The sequence below is a fragment of the Heloderma suspectum genome, chromosome 1, assembly GCF_057233095.1.
Source record: "Heloderma suspectum isolate Gila_16-S chromosome 1, 16-S_ref, whole genome shotgun sequence".
NCBI lineage: Eukaryota > Metazoa > Chordata > Lepidosauria > Squamata > Helodermatidae > Heloderma > Heloderma suspectum.
In genome coordinates this window covers 320,573,567-320,599,369 of record NC_139458.1, presented here as the reverse complement: position 1 = coordinate 320,599,369, position 25,803 = coordinate 320,573,567, and the positions used below count along the sequence as shown (strand labels likewise).

The window sequence follows — 25,803 nt, the reverse complement described above, 5'->3', positions numbered from 1 at the left end:
AATGGGTCCTCCACCCCTGCGGAGGGGTTGTAGAACCGAGAAGTCTAACGTCACCAGATAGTGATCTGACCAGTTAGTAATCTGACCATGGTGGTGGATATACCTCCGACTTCCAGATCACTCCCCGCTTCTCCAGAAACAAATACAAGGTCTAGTGCATGACTGGCTACATGGTTGGGCCCAGTTGGAATATGGTGCAGCTCCCAGGAAGCCATGGTCTCCATGATGTCCTGGAGTGCCCCCGTGAGGATGCCTCTGAATGTACATTGAAGTCCCCCAACACCAGTAAGTTAGGGGACTGCACATGCACCTCAAGCACCTCGGCCAGGGAGTCAGTCATGCAGCGGGGTGGACGGTACACGAGCAGAATCCCCAGACTGCCCTTTGGGCCCAACCTCCAGTACATGCACTCAGCAACCTTGGTCTCCCGGAGAGGGGGTCTGGTGAAGTTTTAGTTCCTCTTGCTTTCTCTCTTAATTTTATTTCAACCTACATTTTTTCACAAAGTTTCTTCTTAATCTCGGGTGAAGCAGCTGTTGTGCTGCCTAGAAGCCCATAAGCAAACTCAATTTCTTACTTCATATCATCGAGGCCAGTTAATTCAAACACTAATTGTATAATCTCATGGCTTTCAGTATCATCTGTATGCTAATGGCACCCAGCTCTACCTCTCTACCTCAGCTCTTTTGCCCTCCATCCAAACTCGCATCTCCAGCCGCCTTCTGATATTTCTGCTTGGATGCTTCATCACTGTCTCAAGCTCAGTACATCTAAGACTGAACTTCTTGTCTTTCCTCCAAAGCCCTTATCTCCTCATTTACTTTTCTGTTGACAAGTATTACCATCCACCCTCTTGATCAGGCATGAAGTCTTGGTTTTCTCGTTGACCCTTCTCTCTCCTTTGTCTCCCTCCCAAATTCAGTTTGTTGCCAGAGCATGCCACTTCAGTCTTCACAGTGTTATGGAAAGAGGCCTGCCCTCTCTGCCCCTTCAGCCAAAACACTTGTACATGCCCCACTCATCTCTGCCTTGACTACCTCAATCTTCCTCTCTCGGGTCTTGCATTGTCTCACTTTTGTCCACTCGCATCTATCCAGCACTCTGCTACCAAAACTATTCACCCCTCTTGTCATTCAGACCATGTGATTCAGCTCCATAAATCCGTTCACCAGCTTTTTGTCTGCTCCTTGTCTTCAAAACCTTCCATGCATAGCTCTGCCCGTCATTATCTCCCTGCACTTGTATCTCAGTGCATCACTTCCTGTGACTTTTGCCCATCCAGTTCCACCACCCTCAGCCCTCCAAAGTTTTCCTGTCTTCTGAAGAAACGCCCACCCCCATTTGCCCTTGCTGACCCCTATGCCAGGAACTGCCTCCCACAATGCCTCAGGGAGACTACCTCTCATTTCCTTTGAGTCCTTCCTCAAAACTCATTTTTCTTTTGGAACACCCCCCCCCCCGCAATTTCCTATACCTCATTGTAACTAAGCCAAAGTACATGTAATTGAAGTAATCACATATTTTTCTCCTGCTTTACCCAGGCTTCCATCCCCTCCCCCTCCTTTCTGTTGCTTTTCAGTAGCTATTTTAGATTGTAAGCCTCTTGGGATAGGGATCTGTCACACGCATTCTGTGTAAAGTGCCATGTACATAGATGGTCCTACATAAATAATAATAATAAATATAATAATAAACATAATAAAATCAGAATGGCTAAGAACTTAAAAACAAACAAACCTTAGCCTAAAACAGTACATGGTGTACTGGGGGTTTATTGTCATTTCTATATTTTCTTTCACAGATTGCTTAAAGAAAAACAGTGAAGGCTTATCGAATGATACAGTGAAGTTCCTGGCCTTATTCAATGAATCGCTGGCATGCTTTGAACACAACCTCCAGGTACTTATACTGTTTGTGTAAGGGTACAGTTGAGCCCTCTAATTGTGTAGTGAAAATGTTTTATTTTTTTCCGAGCAAGATGCGGCGAATATAATTCGCAAACTCTTATGCAGTTTAGGCAGGTAGAACAATTATCTTTAAAACGCAGGTGTTCACAACTGAGAGAACAAAATGCATTCTAATTAATGTTCACCTCCATTTCATATGCAATTATGGTGCTGTTTTGGTCTCACAATAGTTGGTAATTATATAGGAAGAGTCGTGTAATCTCTGCATATAGTAAATCACTTTCTTTCCTTATTCTGGGCCTTGTCACCTCCTGATTTAACTATATGGGTCTTCTGGTATTTTGTTATAGTATGAGTTTAGCCATAGATGCCTAGCTGTCTGAATACATTTAAAAAGTTGTGTTTTAATATGTCTGCATATGAACTGTTAAAATTATTTTAATCTAGTATCCCCTTTTATGTTGGAAAGATGCCACAGTCTTCTAGCAAACAATCTACTTAAGTTGGAGCAATTGTGCATCCCACTGTAGGCTTTGATATTTGAGTTTACACCCTAAATCTAATTTAGACCCTTACCAAAAAGAAGTGTAATTGATGGCAATTGAACTGTTTTACTGTCCAGAAGGATGATGGTAAAATTAAGACCCCAAGCCTAAAATGTTTTCACTGGCTTTCATGAGAACTATCAAACCCCAGCTCTGCTCTGGTTTGCAAAATGGCTTTACCATGGTTGCCATCGCTCAGCTTTGGCTAGCCACCTCCACAATGGGAATAATACCTCTTTTTCAGTATTGTAATGTGTATTAAATGTAACAATTCAGGCTAAACCATAAATGATTTTAGTACAACTTATCAAACATGTCAGATTGCACAAAGAAAAAAGGTTTTCTTAATTAAATTTTCCTTTTGATGCATTTCCAGTAAAGAAAAAAGAAATGCCAAACGTATCCTTTACACTTAATATTGAATAGGATGCTTTTGACCTATTTTAAATATCAAAATACTGAAATATCAAAAGCAGCATTGTATAGTCAGATTTAATGAATTATTTATTTTGTATATTGCAATAACTGATACTCTGCCTTTCAAGATACAAATCTTTCCAGTTTTTTTCCAATATTCAGTAACGGGATTCTAGTTTTTCTATCTCTTCTTTTACTCTGATGTAATGTGTTAATTGAGCCATAAGGGTCACCTTGAGTGCTATTTTTTGGGGGGTAGAAAAGGGATACAAATCAAATAAATGATAAATAGAATGTGGGATGTTATCTACCCATTCTTTCAACAAAGGTAGCTTGTAGGCTCCATTTTTTGTGTAAAGTACCCTTGCTGTTGTCGCTATTTAAGAAGCTAATTCTTTGTTTCCTATGAACTACCCCATTCATATAATTCAGAAGATAAAATACTGAATCCAGTTTGATTTCTTAACTTATTAAATTTGTAACAGAAGAATAAGTGAAATGGAATGGTGGGCAGAGTCTAAGTTAGTGACAGGTGGGCAGTTGTCAGTTGAGAAGTTACAGTCAGAAGAAGAGATGGAGAGAGACAGTGGAGTTAGTGAGACGAAGTGTTGGGGGAGAAGCATTCAAAATGAACGTGTGAAGAGGGCAGCTGGCCACACATGCAAACCCCACTCCCAGTGTCCCTATTCCTGTGAAAAGAAGATTCAGACCTTTGGTACTTTTGGATCCTCTGGCCTACGTGGTTTGAAAAATGCAGGCTAAGGGTGGAATCCAGCTAGTTCATCTCTGTGATGGAACAGTTTCTGTCAATGGAATGGGAAGAGAGGCGATTTCCCACTATAGCCCTCCATGTGACCTCAGAATCTGCTCCAGAGGATCAGGGGACCCTTTGGAGCAGATTTTGAGAGGGGGCGGCAGAGGGAGGAGAAGAGAAAGTATTCTCACGCGAGCAAAGGTTCACTTGCATGATGCTGGATTCTGCCCCGCGTGTTTCTTTTATTGAAATTGATGGTATAGCTTCAACTGGCTTTTGGTGGAGGTGGATTGCATTTGAGATGTGATATAAATAGATGCGACAATTTCAACTGACAGTTATACCTTCATGCTAAACTCTTGTTTGAGATGTTCCATAGTTAAACTATGGAATTTGTTACCACAGGATGTAATGATGGGCACCAGTTTGGATGGCTTTAAAAGGAGATTAGACAAATTTTTGGAGGGAAAGGCTATCAGTGGCTACTAGTCCTGATGCCTGCATGACACCTCCAGTATCACAGGCTGTATGCCTGTGTACACCAGTTGCTGGGGAACTGGTGTACATGGGTGGGAGGGTGCTATTGTACTCATGTCCTACTTGTGTGTTTCCCGTGGGCAGCTGGTTGGCCACTGTGTGAACAGAATGCTGGACTAGATGGATCCTTGGTCTCATCCAGCAGGGCTGTTCTGTTCTATTGCGTTCTGTAAAAAATACTGCCAGGTCAGTATACTTGGCACCTCATGTCCTTATAATGCTAAATGTTGGTTGCCTGTTCAAGACTGTGTATGTTTAAATGATCCTATCAGCTAGTCTGTGTCTACATTCATATTCTCAATAAAGAAAAATGTAGATAACTTCCAGCGCATGTATGTCTTTTCCCTTTTTTTAATTGTTGATCAAAGTATCAAATGTTAAAATGTGCTGTTGTGGTAGGTTCTGTGATACCAAAACAAACCACCTATTGTTGATGTACAGTCATTAGCGTAACTGTTCTGCATTTATGTTGGAATAGTCAGTAGCTATTGAATAATGAGTGTTGTCAGCAGGAGGTAAATGAAAAGAATAGCAGAAGTTGGACAAAAATGGGTATACTGACAGCTTGAAAACATACAAATGAAGTTCACCCCTACTAAATAGAAGCCCTACAAATAAGCCTCTATTTAGTGCATTCTTGAAGTAGAACATGTATCCACATCCAAAACATGCCCTTTCTGCATAGCTTCCTCTTAACTCTTATCTGCTGCTTTGATTTAAGCTGACACATCCTTTTCTCCTTAGACAGCACCCTGTGACAGATGATGGGTTTCCTGTACTTGCATGTGTATATAGTATTTTAACTTCCCCCTTTTCTATTCACTGGTCTGTCATATAATGAGAGATATGGTGGGAGGGGGCAATAATTAGTTTGGGGGTGTTGTACAGAATCAGGTCTGTGCTGGTGCTTTATTTAAAAAAACAACAATCATCCCAATTCTTGCTGGTCAAGTGAGCCAATAAGGTTACATTCTGATTTCTATTCTCTTAAGTATCAACTTCGTAGAGGAATGGCTATATGTTGCTTGATATACAAGATTTCATTGGTTTTATACTCCCCTTCCCCCAAATAAATAATACGCTTCCACACACCAAAAGCATATTGGTCAGGCAGTGGGGAGGACAGTCTCCTCCCCTCCCCCGCCCCTTACACATACATTCTGGCAGTTCTTTTAAATAAATGTCTCACTGGATTCATTGGAAACACCTAAGGCAGGTCCAGACTGGCATAGGTGAGGAGCCCAATCCTGGGGCCTCCCATGGGAGCAAAGGGATCTTTGAACCTAAGGCTGCCTCTGCCCAGCCCTAGAATGACCTGTTTTGAGACCTACATGTAGATTGATGCCCGCAGAGTATGGGCATACTGGGGTTCATTCCATCCTAATCCCTTCCAGCCAGCAGATTTGAGAGTTAGGATTTCTCTGTTGTTCAGCATATGAGATCCATTGGGATTTCATTGGGCAAATTAGATCACTGAATTAAAGGGCTTGGCAAACCCACCTGGTTTCATTTTACTGTCCTTTCTGCTTTTGCAGAGAGAAGTGATTATGGTGTGTTCTGAATTCACCTGGGTGGCTTTTGTCTGAAAATGTGGGCCAGTTTGTTTATATTTTTGTTCTTGAATTATGCTTCAGAATTGACTTTAGATCCATTAGTTTAAAAATTAATATTCTGGTTATACGTGTAGAGGCAGGAAGAGTATCTCCTACCAAGTAACCACACAGACGTATGCAAGAAGTGCAATGTAACGTACAAAAATCTGAATGTCATGTACAACAATATGCAGAAGAGTGGCCAGCAAGATGAATCTGAAGAACAGTCCAATTTGTGTATTGATATTGAAGATGCAGTAAGTTTTTCTTTCATTTATTTTATGTTGTACATCTCCTACCCCCTCATATTATCTTCTGCCTTACCTGTAGGATTATTAATTAACTACATTTTAATATGTTAACATCTTTCAAACAAATATTCAAGGTGTAAAAATATATAAGGAAGGATGATGATTAAGATGTAATAATCAAACTCATAAGAACGGTAAACATTTCCAATAATGCAATTCCATACAGTACAATACAATGCAAACTCATAGCTCAGTCCTAAAAAGTGCTGCATCAGCAAATGAACGCTTTGGTTGGCAGGACCCAACTAGAGTGTCTCAATAAAATATGATAGGCCATCATCGTCGGCACCAGTATTTAGAGTTGTGGTGCAAGGGTAGTTTGGCTGAATTCATGCTGTCTGTTTCCTTTTTTGTGGAGAAAGGATAAGAAGCATTTTAAAACCATGTATTATTGTTGCTATTCTATCTACATAATCTCAGATAACAACCTGATAACAACTGTAATGAAGTCAAAATTACATTTAACACTGGTAAATGCTAAGGGCCTACCAGTATGGACTACACGTTCATTTTACCACAAAACCTCCTTTTTCTATCACCTTCACTTCATATTCTCTCCCTTGGCCTCTAACCTCTCTGTCCCAGTGAGCCAACTGGCAAGGGTGCCATGGTTACCACCCTTTGGTTGCCATTACTCCAGCCACTTTGTCGCAGTGGTGCCTGAGCAGTTACGGGATCACACTGCTAAGTAAAGACTTGGGAGACCTTAGAATTGGAAATCCATGAGCTACTTTTGTTAACCACTTCTTCCATTTTTGGACACTATGGGCTTTCTTAATTACTTGATGTGGATCAGCCAAGTGTTTTTTCCCCCAAAGCCTTTCACTGAAAAGGTATATGTGTGTGATACCAGAACTGTTTATCTCAAGCAGTATATGCTTTCTTGCATTAAAGAGGCTCTGCTTTATGAGATGGTTGGAGCGTGGCTAATATAACCTCAAAGGGAGGGAAATTCCAGTGTTGGAGCCACAAAAAATGTTCCTATGCAGCCATTTAACATGGCCTGTGGCTGTTACACTTAAAAGAGTACCCCTGGAAATCACAAAGGAGTTAGATGAGGAGGGAGTACCTTGGATATCTAGCACCCAGGTTGTTGAACTTGTGCTCATAAAATGATAGAAGCCTTGGAGCACATTCAGTCATGAACCTATTGGTGTCTGCACAAATATTGATGATTTCTCAGAATGGACAGATTTTTTTTTTTTAAACTATGAATTCTCTCCTTATTAGATGAACATCACACGAAGGCTTTGGAGCACAACTTTCAATTGTTCTGTCCCCTGCAGCGATACAGTGCCAGTGATTGCAGTTTCTTCATTTATTTTCTTTTTACCAGTTGTTTTCTACCTCAGTAGCTTCCTTCACTCAAAGCAGAAAAAACGTATCCTGATTATGAGTAAGTAAATTGCCAAATCTTTACTGATTGCATCTACCTTCTATATCAGAGTGTTGAACCTCTTTCAGCCCAAAGACCTTATTAAATGTCAGGAAAGGTCTTAGGCGTCACATTCCAGTGGTGTGCAGGGCTGAAGACAAAATGGAGTGAGGCCAAAGGCAAAGGAGGAGGGGCCAAAATACCAAAAATGCCAGGATATTTTAGCTCTTACTGCCAGAAACTGAGCCTTAGGAGAGGCATTTCAACCTTTTAGAATGGGGGAAAAACATGCAAAAGCTGGGAAACCACCAAATGATCAGTGGTTGGTGGAATGGAGGTGGGGCCAGGGAAAGGGGGTGTGGCCATATGGGGAACCCCAGTGGGCTGGATTTGGCCCACAGTCTGAGGTTCTGCACCCCTGTTCTATATTTAAAAAAACATCATTGGTGTGTGGTGTCCAGAAGACATCCTGCAAATGGCAGTTTGATGGCAAGTTTGGAAAGATGTACAGCGATTGGGAGCTGTGCCTCTTGGAGCTGTGCACTGTAGCTCAATATGCGGATGACACGCAGCTCTACCTCTCATTCAAATCTTCACCAAGGTTGGCCGTAGAATCCCTGTCCAAATGTCTGGAGACGGTGAGTGGCTGGATGGGGAGGAATAAGCTGAAGCTGAACCCTGACAAGACCGAGGTACTTTTGGTGGGAGACAAGAGGAGGCTGGGGGATGTTGACCTGGTGTTGAATGGGGTACGGCTACCCTTGAAAGACCAGGTCCGCAGCCTGGGGGTCATTTTGGACTCCCAGCTGTCCACGGAGGCTCAGGTGTCAGCTGTGAGCCGGACAGCGCTGTATCAACTCCATCTGATACGGCGGCTGCGCCCCTTCCTTCCCGACCATCTGCTCCCATCAGTAGTACATGCCCTGGTCTCCTCTCGTTTAGACTACTGTAATGCGCTGTACGTGGGGTTACCCTTGAAGACGGTTCGGAAGCTGCAGCTGGTACAGAACGCAGCGGCTCGCCTGATTAAAGGCAGCCGCCGGCGAGATCATATCACTCCAGTGCTGAAGGAGTTGCGCTGGTTACCAGTTGTTTTCCGGGCCAAATTCAAGGTGTTGGTTTTGACCTTTAAAACCCTATATGGTTCCGGCCCAGCCTATCTTAAGGAGCGCCTCCAGCAACACCAGACAGGCCGCTTAACAAGATCAGTCTCAGATGGCCTTCTCTCTGTCCCATCAGCCAGGACAGCTAGACTGGTGGGGACGAGGGAGAGGGCCTTCTCTGTGGTGGCCCCCACTCTGTGGAACTCCCTCCCTAGGGAACTCTGTCATGCCCCCTCTTTAATGAGCTTCCGTCGTGCATTAAAAACGTGGTTGTTCAGGCAGGCATTTGGGGTGGGTTAGGGTATTTTTTTAAAAAAAAAATTATGGTAAAATTTTATTGTTTTAAATTGTTTTATGGTGGGTTGTACATTGCCCAGAGTGGCTGGGTGACCAGTCAGATGGGCGATTAATAAATTTAATAAATAAATAAATAAATAATAGCTGTCCCAGCCTGATGTCTAACCCTGCTCTGTTCACGTGATGTTGCATCCAGTTGCTCTGGCATCCAAGTACACTTTCAGACTCAAGACCTGCCAAGAACCAGGGAAGGAGTGTGGATGGCAGCTGAGGTTGGTCAAACCAAGCAAAGCTGCCTGGGATCTGGCTGCCCTTCTTGCTTGAAGGGATGCTGCTGTGGGCTGCAAAAGTTTGCATCAAGCCCCCTCTGAGGCAAGGACTGTAGCTGTTGTGGCTGGCCAGAGGGAAGTAACCAGTGGCTGATAATGAGGCGAGCTCCTCCTGCTTTTCTAACACGATGGTTGGTGAGCTTAAGGAGCTTAGTATCTGCAGGTGGAAGATGGACCAGGGCTAGACTCAATGAGGCCATGGCAGGTGGCACCTATTGAACAATCGCCACAGCAGTATGTTTACCACACGTGTATAAAATCAGCTTCCACTTTCCAGTAAATCATTTCCTTTACTTAACGTGTTTGGGCACAGTGACCTAATCTAATAAACAAATGTAATGGGACCAGACTCTGGTCTAGCAGGGATGATGTATTTCCAAAAATTGGACACAGTGAACTGATCAGGACATGTAAGAATCGTAGAGTTGGAACAGATCTTGGAGGTCATGTAGTCCAACCCCCTGCTCAAAGCAGGATCTGCAGTGCAGGAGCAACTACACCATCTCTGACAGATGGCCCTCCAGCCTACACAAATACATCCAGTGAAGGAGAGCCCACCAGCCCCTGAGGCAGTCCATTCCACTGTCGACAGCTCTCACCATGAGGAAGTCTCCCTAATGCTTAGACAAAATCTGCTTTCCTACAATTTCCAAAGGTATCCTTTGAAAATCCACAGCATAAATATATTCCAGAACTGTTTGGCTTAACTTAGAGTTGCCCATGGAGCTCAGAATTCATAATCAAATATTTCCTCTCTGTTCCTAAGTAACTCATCTTGCAAGTAGGGATGTTGGAGAAATCCACAATGGAACCAGATGAGTTTAGATTTTTATGAATCCGAGCCGTGGATTCCGCAGTGGACTGGCTTTTCCCGTTGGGTGGATTCTGTACACTTGTGGACTGTTTTTCTAACTTTCAGGAATTTTGCACAAATTTCATCATACAAAAATATGCAACCCCCCCCCCCAAAGCTGGCTGAAAATATGCATTCCCCCCCCCCCATGGTAAAGCGTGAAAATGTGCATTTTGGGGGGATTTGTGCAATTTTGCATGTGTGATTTTGCGCAAATGCGAATTTGTGCAAATTTGGAAACTATCAAAAAAGGCACCTGACAACCCACGAAACAGATGGAATGGATTTTACACCGTCCATGCATCCCTACTTGCAAGGCCCTGTGTGATACCAGAGCAGCTGAGACCATGACATCAGAGCAGCTTGAGCCAAAGGCAGCCAAACATCTGAGGCTCTAGATGAAACCTATGATATTACAAGGGGCTACGATTAGAGGCTATGCTGAGGGCCAGAAGAAGAGACCACTGGGCCTCCAGTTGCCTATCTTAATGGTATGGGCTTAACTGATACAATCCAAGAAGAGCTGTATTATGAGATTCTGCTACATTGTGTATCAGAATCACATGTAGAGCGCCTAAGTTCCATTCACTCAAAAGGTTCTGGCATGTTGAAGAAGTTCTGTTGTGTCTGCTGGCTTTGACCTCTTGTGTGAATGGGATTTCGATCTCTTGTGTTCAGACGAATGCAGTGGGAGCGCTGCAGTGGGATTTCTAATTCTCTTCTTCTCTTTCTAGCTAAGCGGTTCCAGTCAAATACCAGTTATGTGAACATTCAAGAAAAATTAAACTGAGCCTGCAGAATGCAAGACACAACGGGATAGATCTGATTTCTCTGAAGGAGATGATTATGATTTAGCCTTGCACTATATTGTAACACGTTGAACAAAATGCTGTGTGACTCTCAGATGGGTACATTACTGATGTGGCAAAGGTTTCCACGGAGATGCTATGTTTGACCTTCAGTGTGAAGGAGATAGAGACTATTTCCCCTTCTATACTTGTGCTTTTGTCTCACTTGCTTTCCAATTGGTAACTTTTTAATATGCACTTGTTTCCATGACACATTCCTATCCCTCATACTTCTTATACTAGATTGCTAACAATCTAAATTTAACTTCCAGGTTACAAGTTCACAACCTCTTATTAGTAACATTCTTGTCTGTAACCTGAGTGTTGATGTTTTTAAGGTGTCATCAGAAAATGAAAGTGTAATAATTGCATTAAATGCTAATAATATTCAGCAACTTTAGGTTATAGATCTTGGATCTTAGCTGTCTAACCATATCATTTCTTGAAATGCTGCTTAGCTAACTGAAATAGTTCTGACATTTTGCAAGTCTCTATCGCTGGCACTAAAGATGGCAAAACTACTGATCATCTGAATTATGTAATATTGTGGAATTCTACCTTGGCAGAAACTTTCCGTCTTTTGATACTGCCATGGACAGGGTCTGATCACTTGAATGCTGTGCTTGAGCAAGCTCTATTACCATGAGCTAGGGCCATATGAGAGCAAGAATTGTGGGACTTGTAATAACTAAGGCAACCCATGACGAGGTGCAGTGCCTGCAGGCGCCAGACTGCGTATGCAACCCCCACTCGGGGGCTGTCGAATCATGCCAACCCAACAAGCATGGGTTATGCGAAGGTTGTTTAACCCTCGTGTAACCCACACTTGCTGGGTCCTTACTACATGACAACCCCCAGGTGGGAGTTGCATATTCATAATGGTAGCCACACAATTCCTGCATGTGCCTCAGCTGCACTGTGGATTAAATAACCCGTGGTGGGCTGTCCTGTTGTGCAAACAGCCCTATTGTTACGTAAGTGAGTTCATTTCCTCTCCTGTTTCTAAAGTTAGTCTTTATACAGTGGCTTTATAGTTAATGGTACATAGTATAATATATTGGAATTACAACAGTATTCTTCTGTTTTTGTATATATTGTCTTGGGAAAGTTAAAGTAAAAAAAAAAACCATCAGTAGAAATGCTGAGTTTTTTGGGCCAGAACTTGTTGAGCCTAAGATATAAAAGGGGTAACATATATTTTATGAAAAGTAGTGGCTTTTTCTTGGTACAGTTTTTAAAAATATTCTAAATATGACAGTATTTTAGTAGCAAAAGAGGCACATAGATTTTTCTATTGTTTTAAGAAGATATAAAAACATGGTTAAGAAACCTAGGATCTCAGACTCTCAGGGTCTAAATTTGTGGTAGAACTTAAGTGTTTAAACCAATAGGAGGAATTCTTCTGTTTTCTTTTTTTAAGAAGAAAAAAAAAGTGAGAGGAAATCTCACTGCTCCCCCATGTCGCAAAGTGGGGAGAGTAGTCTTTTCACAATCCCAGCAGAAAAATAAGCAGGGTGCAGAGAAAAGGAGGAACAGAGTTCTTTAAGGAGAACTTTTTCTAAGTCGGATGAACAGGAGTCTAGTTTTGTTTCACCTCCACAACATTATGCTCTGATACTTTAGTTTCATAAAACATATGGATTATGAAGCAGGTCCACCACAACTCTAAATACCGTGGCATATCAAATTTTATTAAGACACTCTAGTTGGCTCCTGCCATCCAAATCATTCATTTGCTGATGCAGCACTTTTTAGCACTGGGCCATTAGTTTGCACTGTAATAATGAAAACATTCCTGTACCTTCTAGTGTTTACTTTTCAACCAACAGTCCCATGAAAACATCAGCAAATAAGCAGCTAAAATAAAATAAGAGGTTCATTAGAATGTCAGGGTGTTAGTTACATACTTCCCTAATCAAGTGAATTGTCCTTACTGATTTTGAGTTGTTTCACCAATGTACCAATGAGATCCACAAACCACTTAAGTCTACATGATAGGATTTGTGACAGGTTAGTTCTGTTGGATCAGCAGGGCTAAGCTGATTTAAAATAAAAGTATGCTGACTTAAGCAGTGTGTTGGAGTATGGCCAAAATAAAGTATAATTACATATTGTAAAACATGTATTCTTCCATCCTACCTACATAAGGATGAGTAATATCTTTATGTAGCTTAATACCTAAAGATATCTGTCTGTCACTGATGGGAGAAATCACATTACTATTTTTTTTCAGGTGTCTGTTTTTATACCTGTTGCTTTCAGATGTCAAGATGCTTGGATTTAGGCAACTCCTGCCGTTAATAGCATTACATTGATTTGAGGAATCATATGATGGGGAACAGCTCAAAGAGATCTTTCATTCATGCTAAGAGAGGCTGTGTGTGTGGAAAGCTACAGAATGACAGATTTGCTCTCATAAGCAGTGGCTTTTTGAGTGCATTCGCATTAAGTAGGTCTCAAAGTCATTACTCTTGGGTATGGTGGTTAAGCGCTTGGGAGAAAAAAGCTGTTTTATTTTCTTAGCTGCTAAGCCAGATGAAAGTACTCATGTGATTTTTGATTTTCTTATTTAAACTTAAAAGAATTAAAGACATAACTTGTTTCTAAACTTACAAAGTTGTTACCTTATAGTATAGTGCTATCTTTTACACATGGCTTAAAATCTTACATTGTGCATTCAAATCTCTTTTTATTGATTCTTTCCCTATTTTCTGCTGTTTGTTTTTCAACCTACAGGCAATGAAAACATCAGCAAATAAGCAGCAAAATATTTAAAAGGTTAATTATGCAGAAAAATCACTTTTTTATAACATCAGGTGGAATAAAGATTATTTCTTGGAAATCACTTTGTTACTGGATTACTGTATCTGTCTTTATTTATTTATTAAATTTACATACCTCCCAATAGCCAATGCTCTCTGGGCATTTCACAAAAATTAAAACTACAAATACAGCATAAAAATTCTCTTATTGGGGAGAAATCTATGAATGTTAAAGAATAGCATGTATAAGTACTGGTGCTACAAAAAAAATCTAGTCAGAATATTGGTGCCTCAGGGCATTTTATATATTACATTTTCTGTATGATTAATCACAAGATAAATCTGAAGGCATGACAGATGGCAAGATGTATGGGTAGACACATTGGGCCATTAGCGCTTTAAAGGAATGCAATCAGCTCAGATCGTCCCCAAAGATCTCAAGAAACAGAAAGGCAGTCAGTCAAAGGGGTATAGGACCCAGGCAGATAAGAGCTCCTAAAGGTAATAACCAGCCTCATGAATTTGGGCTCTGGAATTAACTGGAAACCTGTGCAGTTGGGTTAGAATAGCTGTTTAATCTGTTTGCTTTCATCCCTGTCCTGAGAGATGCAGATGCATTTTTGCACCACCCGCAGCTTCAAGAACAGACTGTGTTGTATTAATTGAAGCTGAAGGTTTGGATTACATTACACATGAATGATAGAAGCAAGCCCCTATCACTGAGAAGGGGCTGTAATTGATGTATCATCTGTAGCCAATTAAAATGAACTGTTAAGCATCCAAGAGTAATGTGAAATCCAGGAGGGCGCCCAGTTTGTGACCCCACTCATATGACCATATGAAATTGCCTTATACTGAATTTAATTTATTTTAAGCTATTTTTATACAAACCTTCAGAATATTTATCCCGGGGCTGGTTACAGTAATTTAAAACAAGACAATCAAATATACAATCAACCAATTAAGGATAATAAATAGCATAATAGCAATACATAGCATAATACACCTTTAAAATGGCAATTTTTAAAACAGTAAAGTAAAACTAATTTCCTGTGCTTTAAAATACCCAATACTATTTTAAAATACAAACCATTAAAATATCCGAGAGAATAAAAATGTCTTAACCTGGCATACAACTCCCATCATCCCTCACCATTGGCTATGATGGCTAGGGCTGATGGAGTTGTAGGCCAAAATATCTGGAGGGCCATGTGTTGCCCACCCTACTCTAGGCATTGGGGTCAGGGAACCTTACCCTCCATTACTACTGGCTCTGATTAATATATATGTATATAAATAGGGCAAAGGTTGTCAGCATGCTGGTGAGACATTCCAAATTGAATGGATGATTCACCCAGGAAAACAGGCTGGGAGTGGGGTGCTAGTAAGTGCCTTCTGCATCACCCCAAAAGAGGATACAGAGTTGCATAACATTAACATATATTGATTGATATGCATAGATGTGACTTTAGGAATAATTGTTGTTTATTTGGTCAGTCGCTTCGACTTTTCGTGACTTCATGGACTAGCCCACTCCAGAGCTTCCTGTCAGCCGTCGCCACCTCCAGCTCCCCCAAGGTCGAGTTCGTCACCTCCAGAATATCATCTATCCATCTTGCCCTTGGTTGGCCCCTCTTCCTTTTGCCTTCCACTTTCCCTAGCATCAGCATCTTCTCCAGGGTATCCTGTCTTCTCATGACGTGGCCAAAGTACTTCAGTTTTGCCTTTAAGATAATTCCCTCAAGTGAGCAGTCTGGCTTGATTTCCTGGAGTATGGACTGGTTTGATCTTCTTGCAGTCCAAGGCACTCTCAGAATTTTCCTCCAGCACCACAGTTCAAAAGCATCTATCTTCCCTCGCGCAGCTTTTCTTATGGTCCAGCTCTTGCAGCCATAGGTTACTGCGGGGAATACCATTGCTTTAACTATGCGGACCTTTGTTGTCAGTGTGATGTCTCTGCTCTTAACTATTTTTTCAAGATTTGTCATTGCTGTCCTCCCAAGAAGTAAACATCTTCTGATTTCCTGGCTGCAGTCAGCGTCTGCAGTAATCTTTGTGCCTAGAAAGCAAAGTCTGTCACTGCCTCCACGTTTTCTCCCTCTATTTGCCAGTTATCAATCAAGCTGGTTGCCATAATCTTGGGTTTTTTGAGATTTAAGTGCAACCCAGCTTTTGCACTTTCTTCTTTCACCTTCATCATGAGGTTCCTCAGCTCCTCCTCGCTTTCAGCCATCAAAGTGGTATCATCTGCATATCTGACATTGTTAATCTTTCTTCCAGCGTTTCAACTCCAGCCTTGGCTTCATCAAGCCCAGCACATTGCATGATATGTTCTGCATACAGGTTGAATAGGTAGGGTGAGAGTATACAACCCTGCTGTACTCCTTTCCCAATCATAAACCAGTCTGTTGTTCCGTGGTCTGTTCTTACCGTTGCTACTTGGTCGTTATACAGATTCCTCAGGAGGCATACAAGATGTCTTGGTATCCCCATACCACCAAGAAGTTGCCACAATTGTTATGATCCACACAGTCAAAGGCTTTAAAATAGTCAATAAAACAGAAATAGATGTTTTTATGAAACTCCCTGGCTTTCTTCATTATCCAGCGGATATTGGCAATTTGGTCTCTAGTTCCTCTGCCTTTTCTAAATGCAGGTTGTACATCTGGCAATTCTCGTTCCATGAATTGCTGGAGTCTACCTTGCAAGATCTTGAGCATTACCTGACTGGCATGTGAAATAAGTGCCACTGTTCGATAGCTTGAACATTCTTTGGTGCTTCCCTTTTTTGGTATGGGGATATAAGTTGGTTTTTTCCAATCTTTTGGCCATTCTTGTGTTTTCCAAATTTGCTGGCATATGGCATGCATCACCTTGACAGCATCATCTTGCAAGATTTTAAACAGTTCAGCTGGGATACCGTCATCTCCTGCTGCCTTGTTATTAGCAATGCTTCTTAAGGCCCATTCAACCCCACTCTTCAGGATGTCTGGCTCTAGCTCACTGACCATGCCATCATATCTCTCCCTGATATTATTATCCTTCCTATACAGATCTTCCGTATATTCTTGCCACCTTTTCTTGATCTCTTCTGCTTCTGTTAGGTCCTTGCCATCTTTGTTTTTAATCATACCCATTTTTGCCTGGAATTTACCTCCGATGTTTCTAATTTTCTGGAAGAGGTCTCTTGTCCTTCCTATTCTATTATCTTCTTCCGCTTCCGCGCATTGCTTGTTTAAAAATAATCCCTTATCTCTTCTGGCTAACCTCTGGAATTTTGCATTTAATTGGGCATATCTCCCCCTATCACTGTTGCCTTTTGCTTTCCTTCTTTCTTGGGCTGCTTCCAGTGTCTCAGCAGACAGCCATCTTGCCTTCTTGGTTTTCTTTTTCTTTGGGATGTTTTTTGTTGCCGCCTCCTGAACAATGTTGCGAACTTCTGTCCATAGTTCACTGTCCGGGACCCTATCTACTAAATCTAGTCCCTTAAATCCATTCTTCACCTCCACTGCATATTCATGAGGAATATTCGTGAGCTCATATCTAACTGATCTGTGGGTCTTCCCTATTCTCTTTAGTCTGATTCTAAATTGTGCAATAAGAAGTTCGTGATCTGAACTACAATCAGCTCCAGGTCTTGTTTTTACCGACTGCATAGATGTCCGCCACCTTTGGCTACAAAGGATGTAGTCAATCTGATTTCGGTGTTGACCATCTGGTGAAGTCCATGTATAAAGTCGTCTCTTAGGTTGTTGGAAGAGAGTGTTTGTTATGCACAGTGAGTTGTCTTGGCAAAATTCTATCAGTCTATGTCCCGCTTCATTTTGTTCACCCAGCCCATGCTTGCCTATAATTCCAGGTGTCGTTTGACTACCCACCTTAGCATTCCAGTCTCCTGTAATGAAAATAACATCTCTTTTTGGCATATTATCCAGTAGGTGCTGCAGATCCTCATAGAACTGATCAACTTCTGCTTCTTCAGCATCTGTGGTTGGGGCGTATATTTGGATCACTGTGATGTTAAATGGCTTACCCTGAATTCGAATTGAGATCATTCTATCATTTTTGGATTGTATCCAAGCACTGCTTTAGCCACTTTATTAATTATGAAGGCTACTCCATTTCTTCTGTAGTCCTCTTGTCCACAGTAGTAGATCTGGTGGTCATTTGATGTGAAGTGGTCCATTCCAGTCCATTTCAGTTCACTGTCAGCCAAAATGTCTATATTTAATCTTGACATCTCCCCAATAACCACATCCAATTTGCCCTGGCTCATAGATCTTACATTCCAGGTTCCTATGGTGTGTTGATCTTTAGAACATCGGATTCGTCGCTCACCACCAGCACCATCGGCCGCTAGCTGTCCTTTTGGCTTTAAGCTAGCTGTGTCATCACATCTGGGGCTAGTTGAACTTATCCTCTGTTCCTCCCCAGTAGCATTTTGACCATCTTCCGACCTGGGAGTCCCATCTTCTGATGGTATACTGACATATCTCTGGTTGTACTGATCCATTTAGTTTTCATGGCAAGAATACTAGGGTGGGTTGCTGTTTCCTTCCCCAGGGATCGTATTTAGTCTGACCTCTCTGCCATGACCTTCCCATCTTGGGTGTCTCTTCACGGTTTAGCTCATGGCATCATTGAGATGCTCAAGCTCCAGCCCCACGACAAGGTAACGATCTCCTTTGCTGGAGCCATCTCCCTTGCTGGAGAATAATTATAGGAATAATTACTATAATTTAAATGGAAATACAATACTTCTCTCCATAGTGGGGAAGATAGTGTGCAGATAATGCGTGCCTGTTTGGTTTGCTATCTAAGTGCTGTTGATGGGCAACTTCAAGGTCCCCCCCCGCTCTCCCTTCAGATGGTTCTTCCTCTTTAAAATAGACTTGGACTGGACATCCCTTCAAATAGAGGACCGTCCTCTGTAAGGTAAGGGACGGGGCTGTGCATTTCATGGGTGAGAGAGGGGATTTGCCCCCAAAGAAGCACATCCTGAGGCCAATCCCACTGTCAGGGTGGACACTGAGCCCATAGAATCCCAGAGTAGTTCTGATTCTGAGGAAGAGCAGTCGCTCCTGGGAGAGGAGCGCGCTCCTCTTTCCCAGGGCCAACAGCTGACGGAGATTCCTCCCACCAGCATTCCTAGCTTAGATAGCAATCCAGGGAGTGACAGAGCGCGGATAGCAGACTTGGTGGACGCGCGACGCCGACACAGAGAGCGACGCTAAATGGAGGGCACAGAAAGGAGGCGTAGTGCCCGGTTGGCGTGCAAACAACGGCTGCGCCCAGAGGATCCAAGGGAAAAGGGGAGGGACTCTCCCTAGTCCTTAACTTCAGGGGTCTGCCAGTAATTCCCTTTCAAACAGGGACCAACTGTTCCAACTTAGGGCATAGGTACTGTGCTGCTCAGATCTAGTTGCAAACGGTAGAGTTGTTAAGTTGTAAAAGAAGAATAAAGCTTTGAAAGGAATGCCTTTGTCTTTGTCTGGACTTGGCTACTGGATTAGACTGAGAGGCCTCCAAGGAGCCCCTGACACCCACCTTGCTCCTCTTTACAGCTTCAGTTTAAAGGATCCTGAGGTGGAAGTGGGGGACACTGAACTCCAAGAATGCATGCTGCATTATTGGGGCCCACTTTTCCCTTCATCAAGGCCTCCAACTGAAGAGCTTCCTGGGCCCTGCACATTCATGCTACTCTCAGGGTACCCTAGCAGCATGAGGACAGTATGCAGAGGACTCTACCAGGGTTGATGCAGGGGAGTATATTTACCCCTTGATGGTGTTTTGGTTTTTTTTGCAAGGGGAGGGATTTCTACCTTTTTGGTACATGTTCTATCCTCCCCTGTTCTCCCTTTTCCCCAAAGCCATCTGTATGCAGCAAATTTACTCGTATGGGAGTGATTTGAAGATGAACCTGCAGTACCCCCCCATAAATTTTATTTATTTAATATCTATACCGCCCAACAACCGAAGCCCCAGGGGTTGTGTTGGTCACTTGATGTTACTCTGCAGATCGACTTTACTAGGCCTGAGGAAGCCTACTGTAAAATGCTGCTTCAGTTTCTGCCACATTCAGGCAGGATGGGAGGCCTGAGGTAATCAACAAGTCAACCTCCTTTGTTGGTTTCCTACATACAGACTCGCCAGAGCCTCATGAGGCAGCTTGGGGTGTATATATAGCAATTATATGCTGCAAGAATGCAGATGAGAGTGGAAGCAGGTAATAGGCTTGCTGTGGCTTGAAGGTAATACGCGCTGTTGTCTCATTTGCCCATTGGAGGGGGAAATAGGCCCTAAATCTCATGAAATGAAAAACTGCACACAACAGAGAGAAATAGGCCAGAATGTTTTTAAACCCAAGCCACACACTGCTCTCAAAAACATTGCACTACAAACTACATAGAAAATAGATGTATTTAACTTATTTTTATGCTGCTCCTCGGCTGACAAGGCTCCCAGAGTGGCTTGCATGGAATCAGTAAAACTAGACAGTCCCTTCTTTCAGGCTTACAATCTAAAAAAGACACAACACAAGGAAAAAGGGAAGGGAAAGGAAAAGACAATTAGTATTTCAGCAGGGTTGGGAGAATGGCCCCACTTCCTCGATCATCCCCCGCCCCCCCAAGCATGCTAGAATGGCAGTGGGTGGTGACAGTTGTGGAAGGAGGAGACTTCATGCAGGAGGTCTTTCAACAGGGTTAGTGAAATAGACTCAGTTCTCATCCCCTTCTGTATAGCCTGCTGACTTGCTGGTTACACAACTATATGTCTTTTGCTGTTGACATAGTCATATCCTGTCATGTTCCTTGAATGAAATCCTCTCTGTAATTGAAAATCATGGGATTTCAATAATAACAACAATAATAAAATGATGATAATAGCCAAAATTAACAGGGATACATTTTACTCCTAATTTTGCCTTTTGATTTTTTTTTTAAATTGCTACTTTTCATCAAGCTATTTCATCTGAGATATAGACCATTAATGGAGCAAGTCTTGTTTAACAAGGTTTATAATTGGCATACCTTCTTAGTATTAAGTCCTCTGAAACTGTGTGAACAATGGAGGATTTAAAAGAAACCGCTTACAGTAAAGGATGTTCTTTTTAAAAAGACATTATGCTTCTTATTTTTTGTTAATGAATTGACCCTGCTTGTATAGGAGAACTTATTTTGTCCTTCACATTTGATGATTAATTTATAACAAAATGGCTTTAGAACAGAGTGTTAATGGTATTATGTCTGGCCCACATGGTCTGCTTAATCAAGTGCTCTGGTCTCTCCCCCTCCCCCCCCCCCCCCGGAAAAAGTACCATTTCCATTTGTAGCAATTATGTTCTTCACGCTGAGTATTGTGTTTTTATGGAAATTTTAAGGACATTATTGTAGATAAATGTAGTGATTTTAGTGGGTGTTTAAAAAAAATTTAAAAATCTCTGAAATGGCTGACTCATTCATCCAAAATGTTTAGCTATAAATTGGCATCTTTAACCTTTGCTTATTGATGAGGCTGCTTCTAGTCAAGACCTCACATGGATCATGTTTAACTCTTGGTAATTCAATCATCTTGCATCTCAGGCTGGCTATAAGTGATTCCCCTCCCCAAAGTGGTCATGGTATGTACATTTTCTCTTTTAACTTATAAACAGGTTTTGCAGGTGTTTGAAATATTCAAAAACCTCTATTGTCCCTTTCCAGCCTCATAATGATCTAGTAACATTATCCAATAATCTGTAGTTGCTATTTAGATGTCCACTTAGGGCTGGTGCCCCTGACTGGTCTCTTCATAATGGTCAAGCCCAGCACCCTCAGGCAGCACCTGACAGGGCCCACCACCACTGACAGGTTTGCTAGAACTCCTGTGCTGGAAGGCCTGGAGAGCTGCTGCCAGTCAGTGTTGGCAGTATTGGACCAGATGGACCATAAGTCTGACTCAGTATAAGGCAGCTTCCTATGTTCACCACTGCTGCCACCGGGAAAGCCCACAGGGACCACCAACATAGAAGGGTCTCCACCAGAGGGCATTTTTCTGAGAACCCCCTCAAACCTGGAGTTGGTTCTGATAATGGCCACTCTTGCTCAGTAGTATAGGTATAGGACATACTTTGCACGCAGAAGGTCCTAGGTTCAATGCCTGGTAACTCTAGGTAAGAGGATCAGGCAGCAGATGATGTCAAAGACCTCTGCTTCAATTCTTCCAAGACACTTCCAAGTCGGAGCAGGCAGTACTGAGATAGATGGACAAATAATGGGGTAGATTGTAAAAGGCAGTGTCCTGTGCTCCTAGTGGCTGTTCCCTTCTCTTGATGAATGCATCATTTGATAGATTCTATACAACTCTGGGGCCAAAGTAGTGTGTTGCAAACAGAGATCCACAGAGTTTGGCAGGTGGAAAAGAAGCCATTTGATTATTTCCCCATACACTCAGTTCACAACTCAACCAGTTCTAGCATGGTGGTTTGTGAGGTGGGCACAGTAAACATATGACCAAGTTCATCTCCCTCCACTAGATCTCAGTGGCTGAGGGATGCCTTCAATTTGACAGATCTTGTTAAAGTTCCTCTCTAAATTTTTGCCATTCATTTTTTCCTTGTGAACTACTAATGTTCCAAAGCCAAATCTGTATTGTGGTGATATTTTATGCAATTGTACACATTATTGGCATAGTATTGCATTTCATCTTTAAACTCAGTACCTTGACCGACATTCCTTCATCAGTTATGGAGCTTGAATCAGCTAATTCTTGATATTTAAGCCTTCTCCAGTTTTCTTCTTTGAGCTGGGCATTCTTTTAGTGAGTGTCAAATCTGTTTACTCTTTTAACTAATCTGTGTGTTTGGCTTCATGCCCAGAATACTGAGTTTCTTTGGAGAGGTGGGGAAGCAGTATGAACAGCAAAGTCATGCTGTGCCTCATCTGAATCTGATTTATGTGACTGTTGCTGCTGTTGCCAGTATAAGGGCAGCTTGCCATTTTTAGGGGTATCTTGAAGATTAAGCTTATCTGTGCAATTATATATATATATATATATATATATATACACACACACACACACACACACACACATAATGATTTTCACATTTTCCTTTCCTCTACTTTTCAAATGCAGCATGAAGCTTAAATAGTAAAACTACAAAAATTTTAATCTAAAAACCTAGGCTTGGATGTCTGTCAAGGTTTGAGTGGGTGCGGGAGGAGAGAAATGGATAGTAGACAGATTCAGTTGTGCTATATAACCTGGTATTTAGATCAAGGATGGGGATTTGTGGCCCTCTAACTCCCAGCACCCTCAGTCAATGTGGCCAATGGTAAGAGAAGATGGGATATATAGTCCAACAACTGGAGGGCCACAGATGTGGCACTTCTCTGAATAAATGCTAAGCTATATTCAAACATGTAAAGAAAGTCTGACTGTTTGGGATGAAAATGATTGGAATGTAACTTGGGGATGGCTTGTTTTCCATTCTCTTCCCACTTCCTTAAAAAAAAAAAAAAAAAGTCAAGAAATCATATAATTGTATGTGTATATAGTACAGTCCCAGCTGGGATGACCGGATGCTGATGAAGACAAGGATTCCGTACCATTAATAGTTGTGTAAGAGATTATTTTCCCCCTCCCACCATGGGCGATAAGTTGCATATTTATTTACCTGTCAAGGCTCAGCTCAAACAATGTGTGGGAATCCCACAATTGTGCAAAGTGTAGGAAATAGTGGTGGTATCAAGATCACACAAATCTCACATTTTGAATTGGGGTGAGTAAACAAGGATATAACAATTATTTACTGGAGTATTTATACCCGGCCTGCTTACTGAAGGTCTTGAGGAAGCTTACAATCCATTTTAAATATAACAAAAATAGATGAGTTACTGGGGAGGAAGGTGTATATAGAAGTTTTCTTCTTCTTCCTGGAGGATGTTCTAGCTGGTTCTGAACCTCTGGCCCATGGCAGATCTCAGAAGAAATGGTGGCTGCAGCAGTCAAGTGTTAGTCCCTCACAGGGCAATGCTTCTTATCCTAGGCTGCTGTTGCTGCTGTTGCTGCCAGTATTTTGATGGTTTAGCTCCTGGTGGCAAACACAAGTGGTATAGGGGGACCAAAGAAGTTTAAAGCCTCCCCAGGTGTTCCAACTGCCCACATATGGCAGTCACAGTACCCTAGGGCTTGATTGATAGCAGACAAGATAGGAGATCCTGTAATAAAATCTACAGGGCCCAGATAGTAATTAGTAACTCCCTCCAATTTAAGCCAATTAGTGCTCCCTGCCTGCAGCCTTCTAAAAATAGTAGCTAAGGGTACCAGTGCAAAATATAATGGGGGGGGTCCCTTTTCCTCTCCTCCCCTGTAATTCAAGCAGTGTAGTATCCTATTCATACATTTTCTATTCACATGGATCTCTGTGGAACTCCCTCCCTAGGGAACTCCGTCATGCCCCCTCTTTAATGAGCTTCCATCGTGCATTAAAAACGCTGTTGTTCAGGCAGGCGTTTGGGGTGGGTTAGGGTATTTTAGAAAATGTTTTTATTGTAGAATTTTATTGTTTTAAACTGTTTTTATTGTGTGTTGTACATCGCCCAGAGTGGCTGGGTGACCAGCCAGATGGGCGATTAATAAATTTAATAATAAATAAATTGTTGAAGTATGGCAAGTTATAACTGTACCAACCTCAGGAGGGATAAAGTTTGGCTGTGGTTGCCTACCAATGGGTCAGGCATGTGTGCTATGTCTCATCTATGCAATCCAGAGGCAGGTGAGTATGTAAAGGGGAATAACAGCATATGTGCACTGAAGATAGTTTCTCTTTTGATGGCAAACCACCAAACCTTTCTGTAAATTCAAGAGAGTTCAAAAAGCAATTTGGGGGTCAATGGGCAGACCCCATAACAAAGTTGCCCAAATAATTCTGATATATCTGGCCTTTGTGTAGGCCAGCCTTTTCTCAACCTGAGGCCCCCCAGATGAGTTGGGCTACAACTGCCATCATTTGCAGCTGGTGTGGGCCTGCTGACTGGAGTTGATGGAAGTTGTAGTCCAACATATCTGGGGGGCACCAGATTGAGAGAAGGCTGGTGTGGGCAAATCTATGTATCATTACTGCTGCTGTTTAGGTAGCTGTTTTGAGTAAGATGGCTCCTGTATTTAGGAGACGGAGTATTTACTACAGGCTAAATCTTCCAATATTTTCTCAAGGAGCTGGAGATCCTATAGAAATATTGTGACCATTTCTGTGCATATACTGGATATCATCATCACTTCCTCTAATCAAGACATGCTAATAGTCTAGAAGCCAAAACAGGGCCATTGGAAAACAAGAAAAGAGGGAAGATATTTGTAATGCTCAGAGGAACTCCAAGGGTTACAGAAGTACAAAAAAATCTTGAGGGAAAAAAGATTCTTTAAGGGGGGAAAACCTCAGGGGCCAAAACAGCACAATGAGGATTGAGCATGCCCAGAAGTCACAGAATGCTGAGTATCTGCTGGTGGTGGGGGGAATGGAGTGGAGGAGTATCCTGGAAGACAGTATGGTTAGCTGGCTGGCACACTGAACAGGAGCAGGCCACACTGCAATATTTTGTTGCAGGTCCACTTTTTCCCTCTAATAGCAGACTTGAGTAGTTGAATGCCTACCGGTTTGGAAGCAAAATAGGCCTACCCAAAAATAAGTGGTAGTTTCTACATACATTGAGGACTGAGATATAGAGATTTGTAAATTGAAATAATTAAAAAAATATTATAAAGCTGCCTGACAAACCTGTGACTTTACAGATTGCTGACTGGAGCCTAAAAGGGTCTAAGGAAGCCATTAATCAGATGGACTGTGTGAACATTAAGTCCACGGCTGAGAAATTTTAAGATGTCATTTCACCTCCCCCCACCTCCAAAAGAACATTTGGGACAGGGGGGAGAGATAGAATTTGCCTGCTCAAGCCCCTAACAGCAAGTATTCTGGAGCGGGTATTAAGGTTGAGGGGGGATGCCTTGCAGTTAAAAAAAAACCTCCCCTCTCCTACACTATACAGGGATGTTTGAAGAGGAAGAATTTTTTTTTTAAAAAAAAACCTGTTTCCACTTTTTAACACCCCCTCCTATATAGCTATAAAATGTGCAGGTTCCAGACTGAATGCCCTTTAGCACTATAGAACATAGCTGGGAAAGGCCTCTCCATA

At 42.1% G+C, this 25,803-nt stretch overlaps 1 protein-coding gene across 1 annotated transcript in view; it reads left to right on the top strand.

The window, feature by feature from the left end:
- Positions 1-13,708, top strand: part of OSTM1 (osteoclastogenesis associated transmembrane protein 1) — a 30,266-nt gene extending 16,558 nt beyond the window's left edge. Inside the window, exons 3-6 of the mRNA XM_084827229.1 lie at positions 1,802-1,899; positions 5,848-6,009; positions 7,294-7,459; positions 10,755-13,708. Coding sequence (XP_084683355.1) covers positions 1,802-1,899; positions 5,848-6,009; positions 7,294-7,459; positions 10,755-10,810 — 482 coding nt within the window. The 3' untranslated portion in view covers positions 10,811-13,708. The remainder of the gene's footprint in view (positions 1-1,801; positions 1,900-5,847; positions 6,010-7,293; positions 7,460-10,754) is intronic.
- The last annotated feature ends 12,095 nt before the right edge of the window (positions 13,709-25,803 follow it).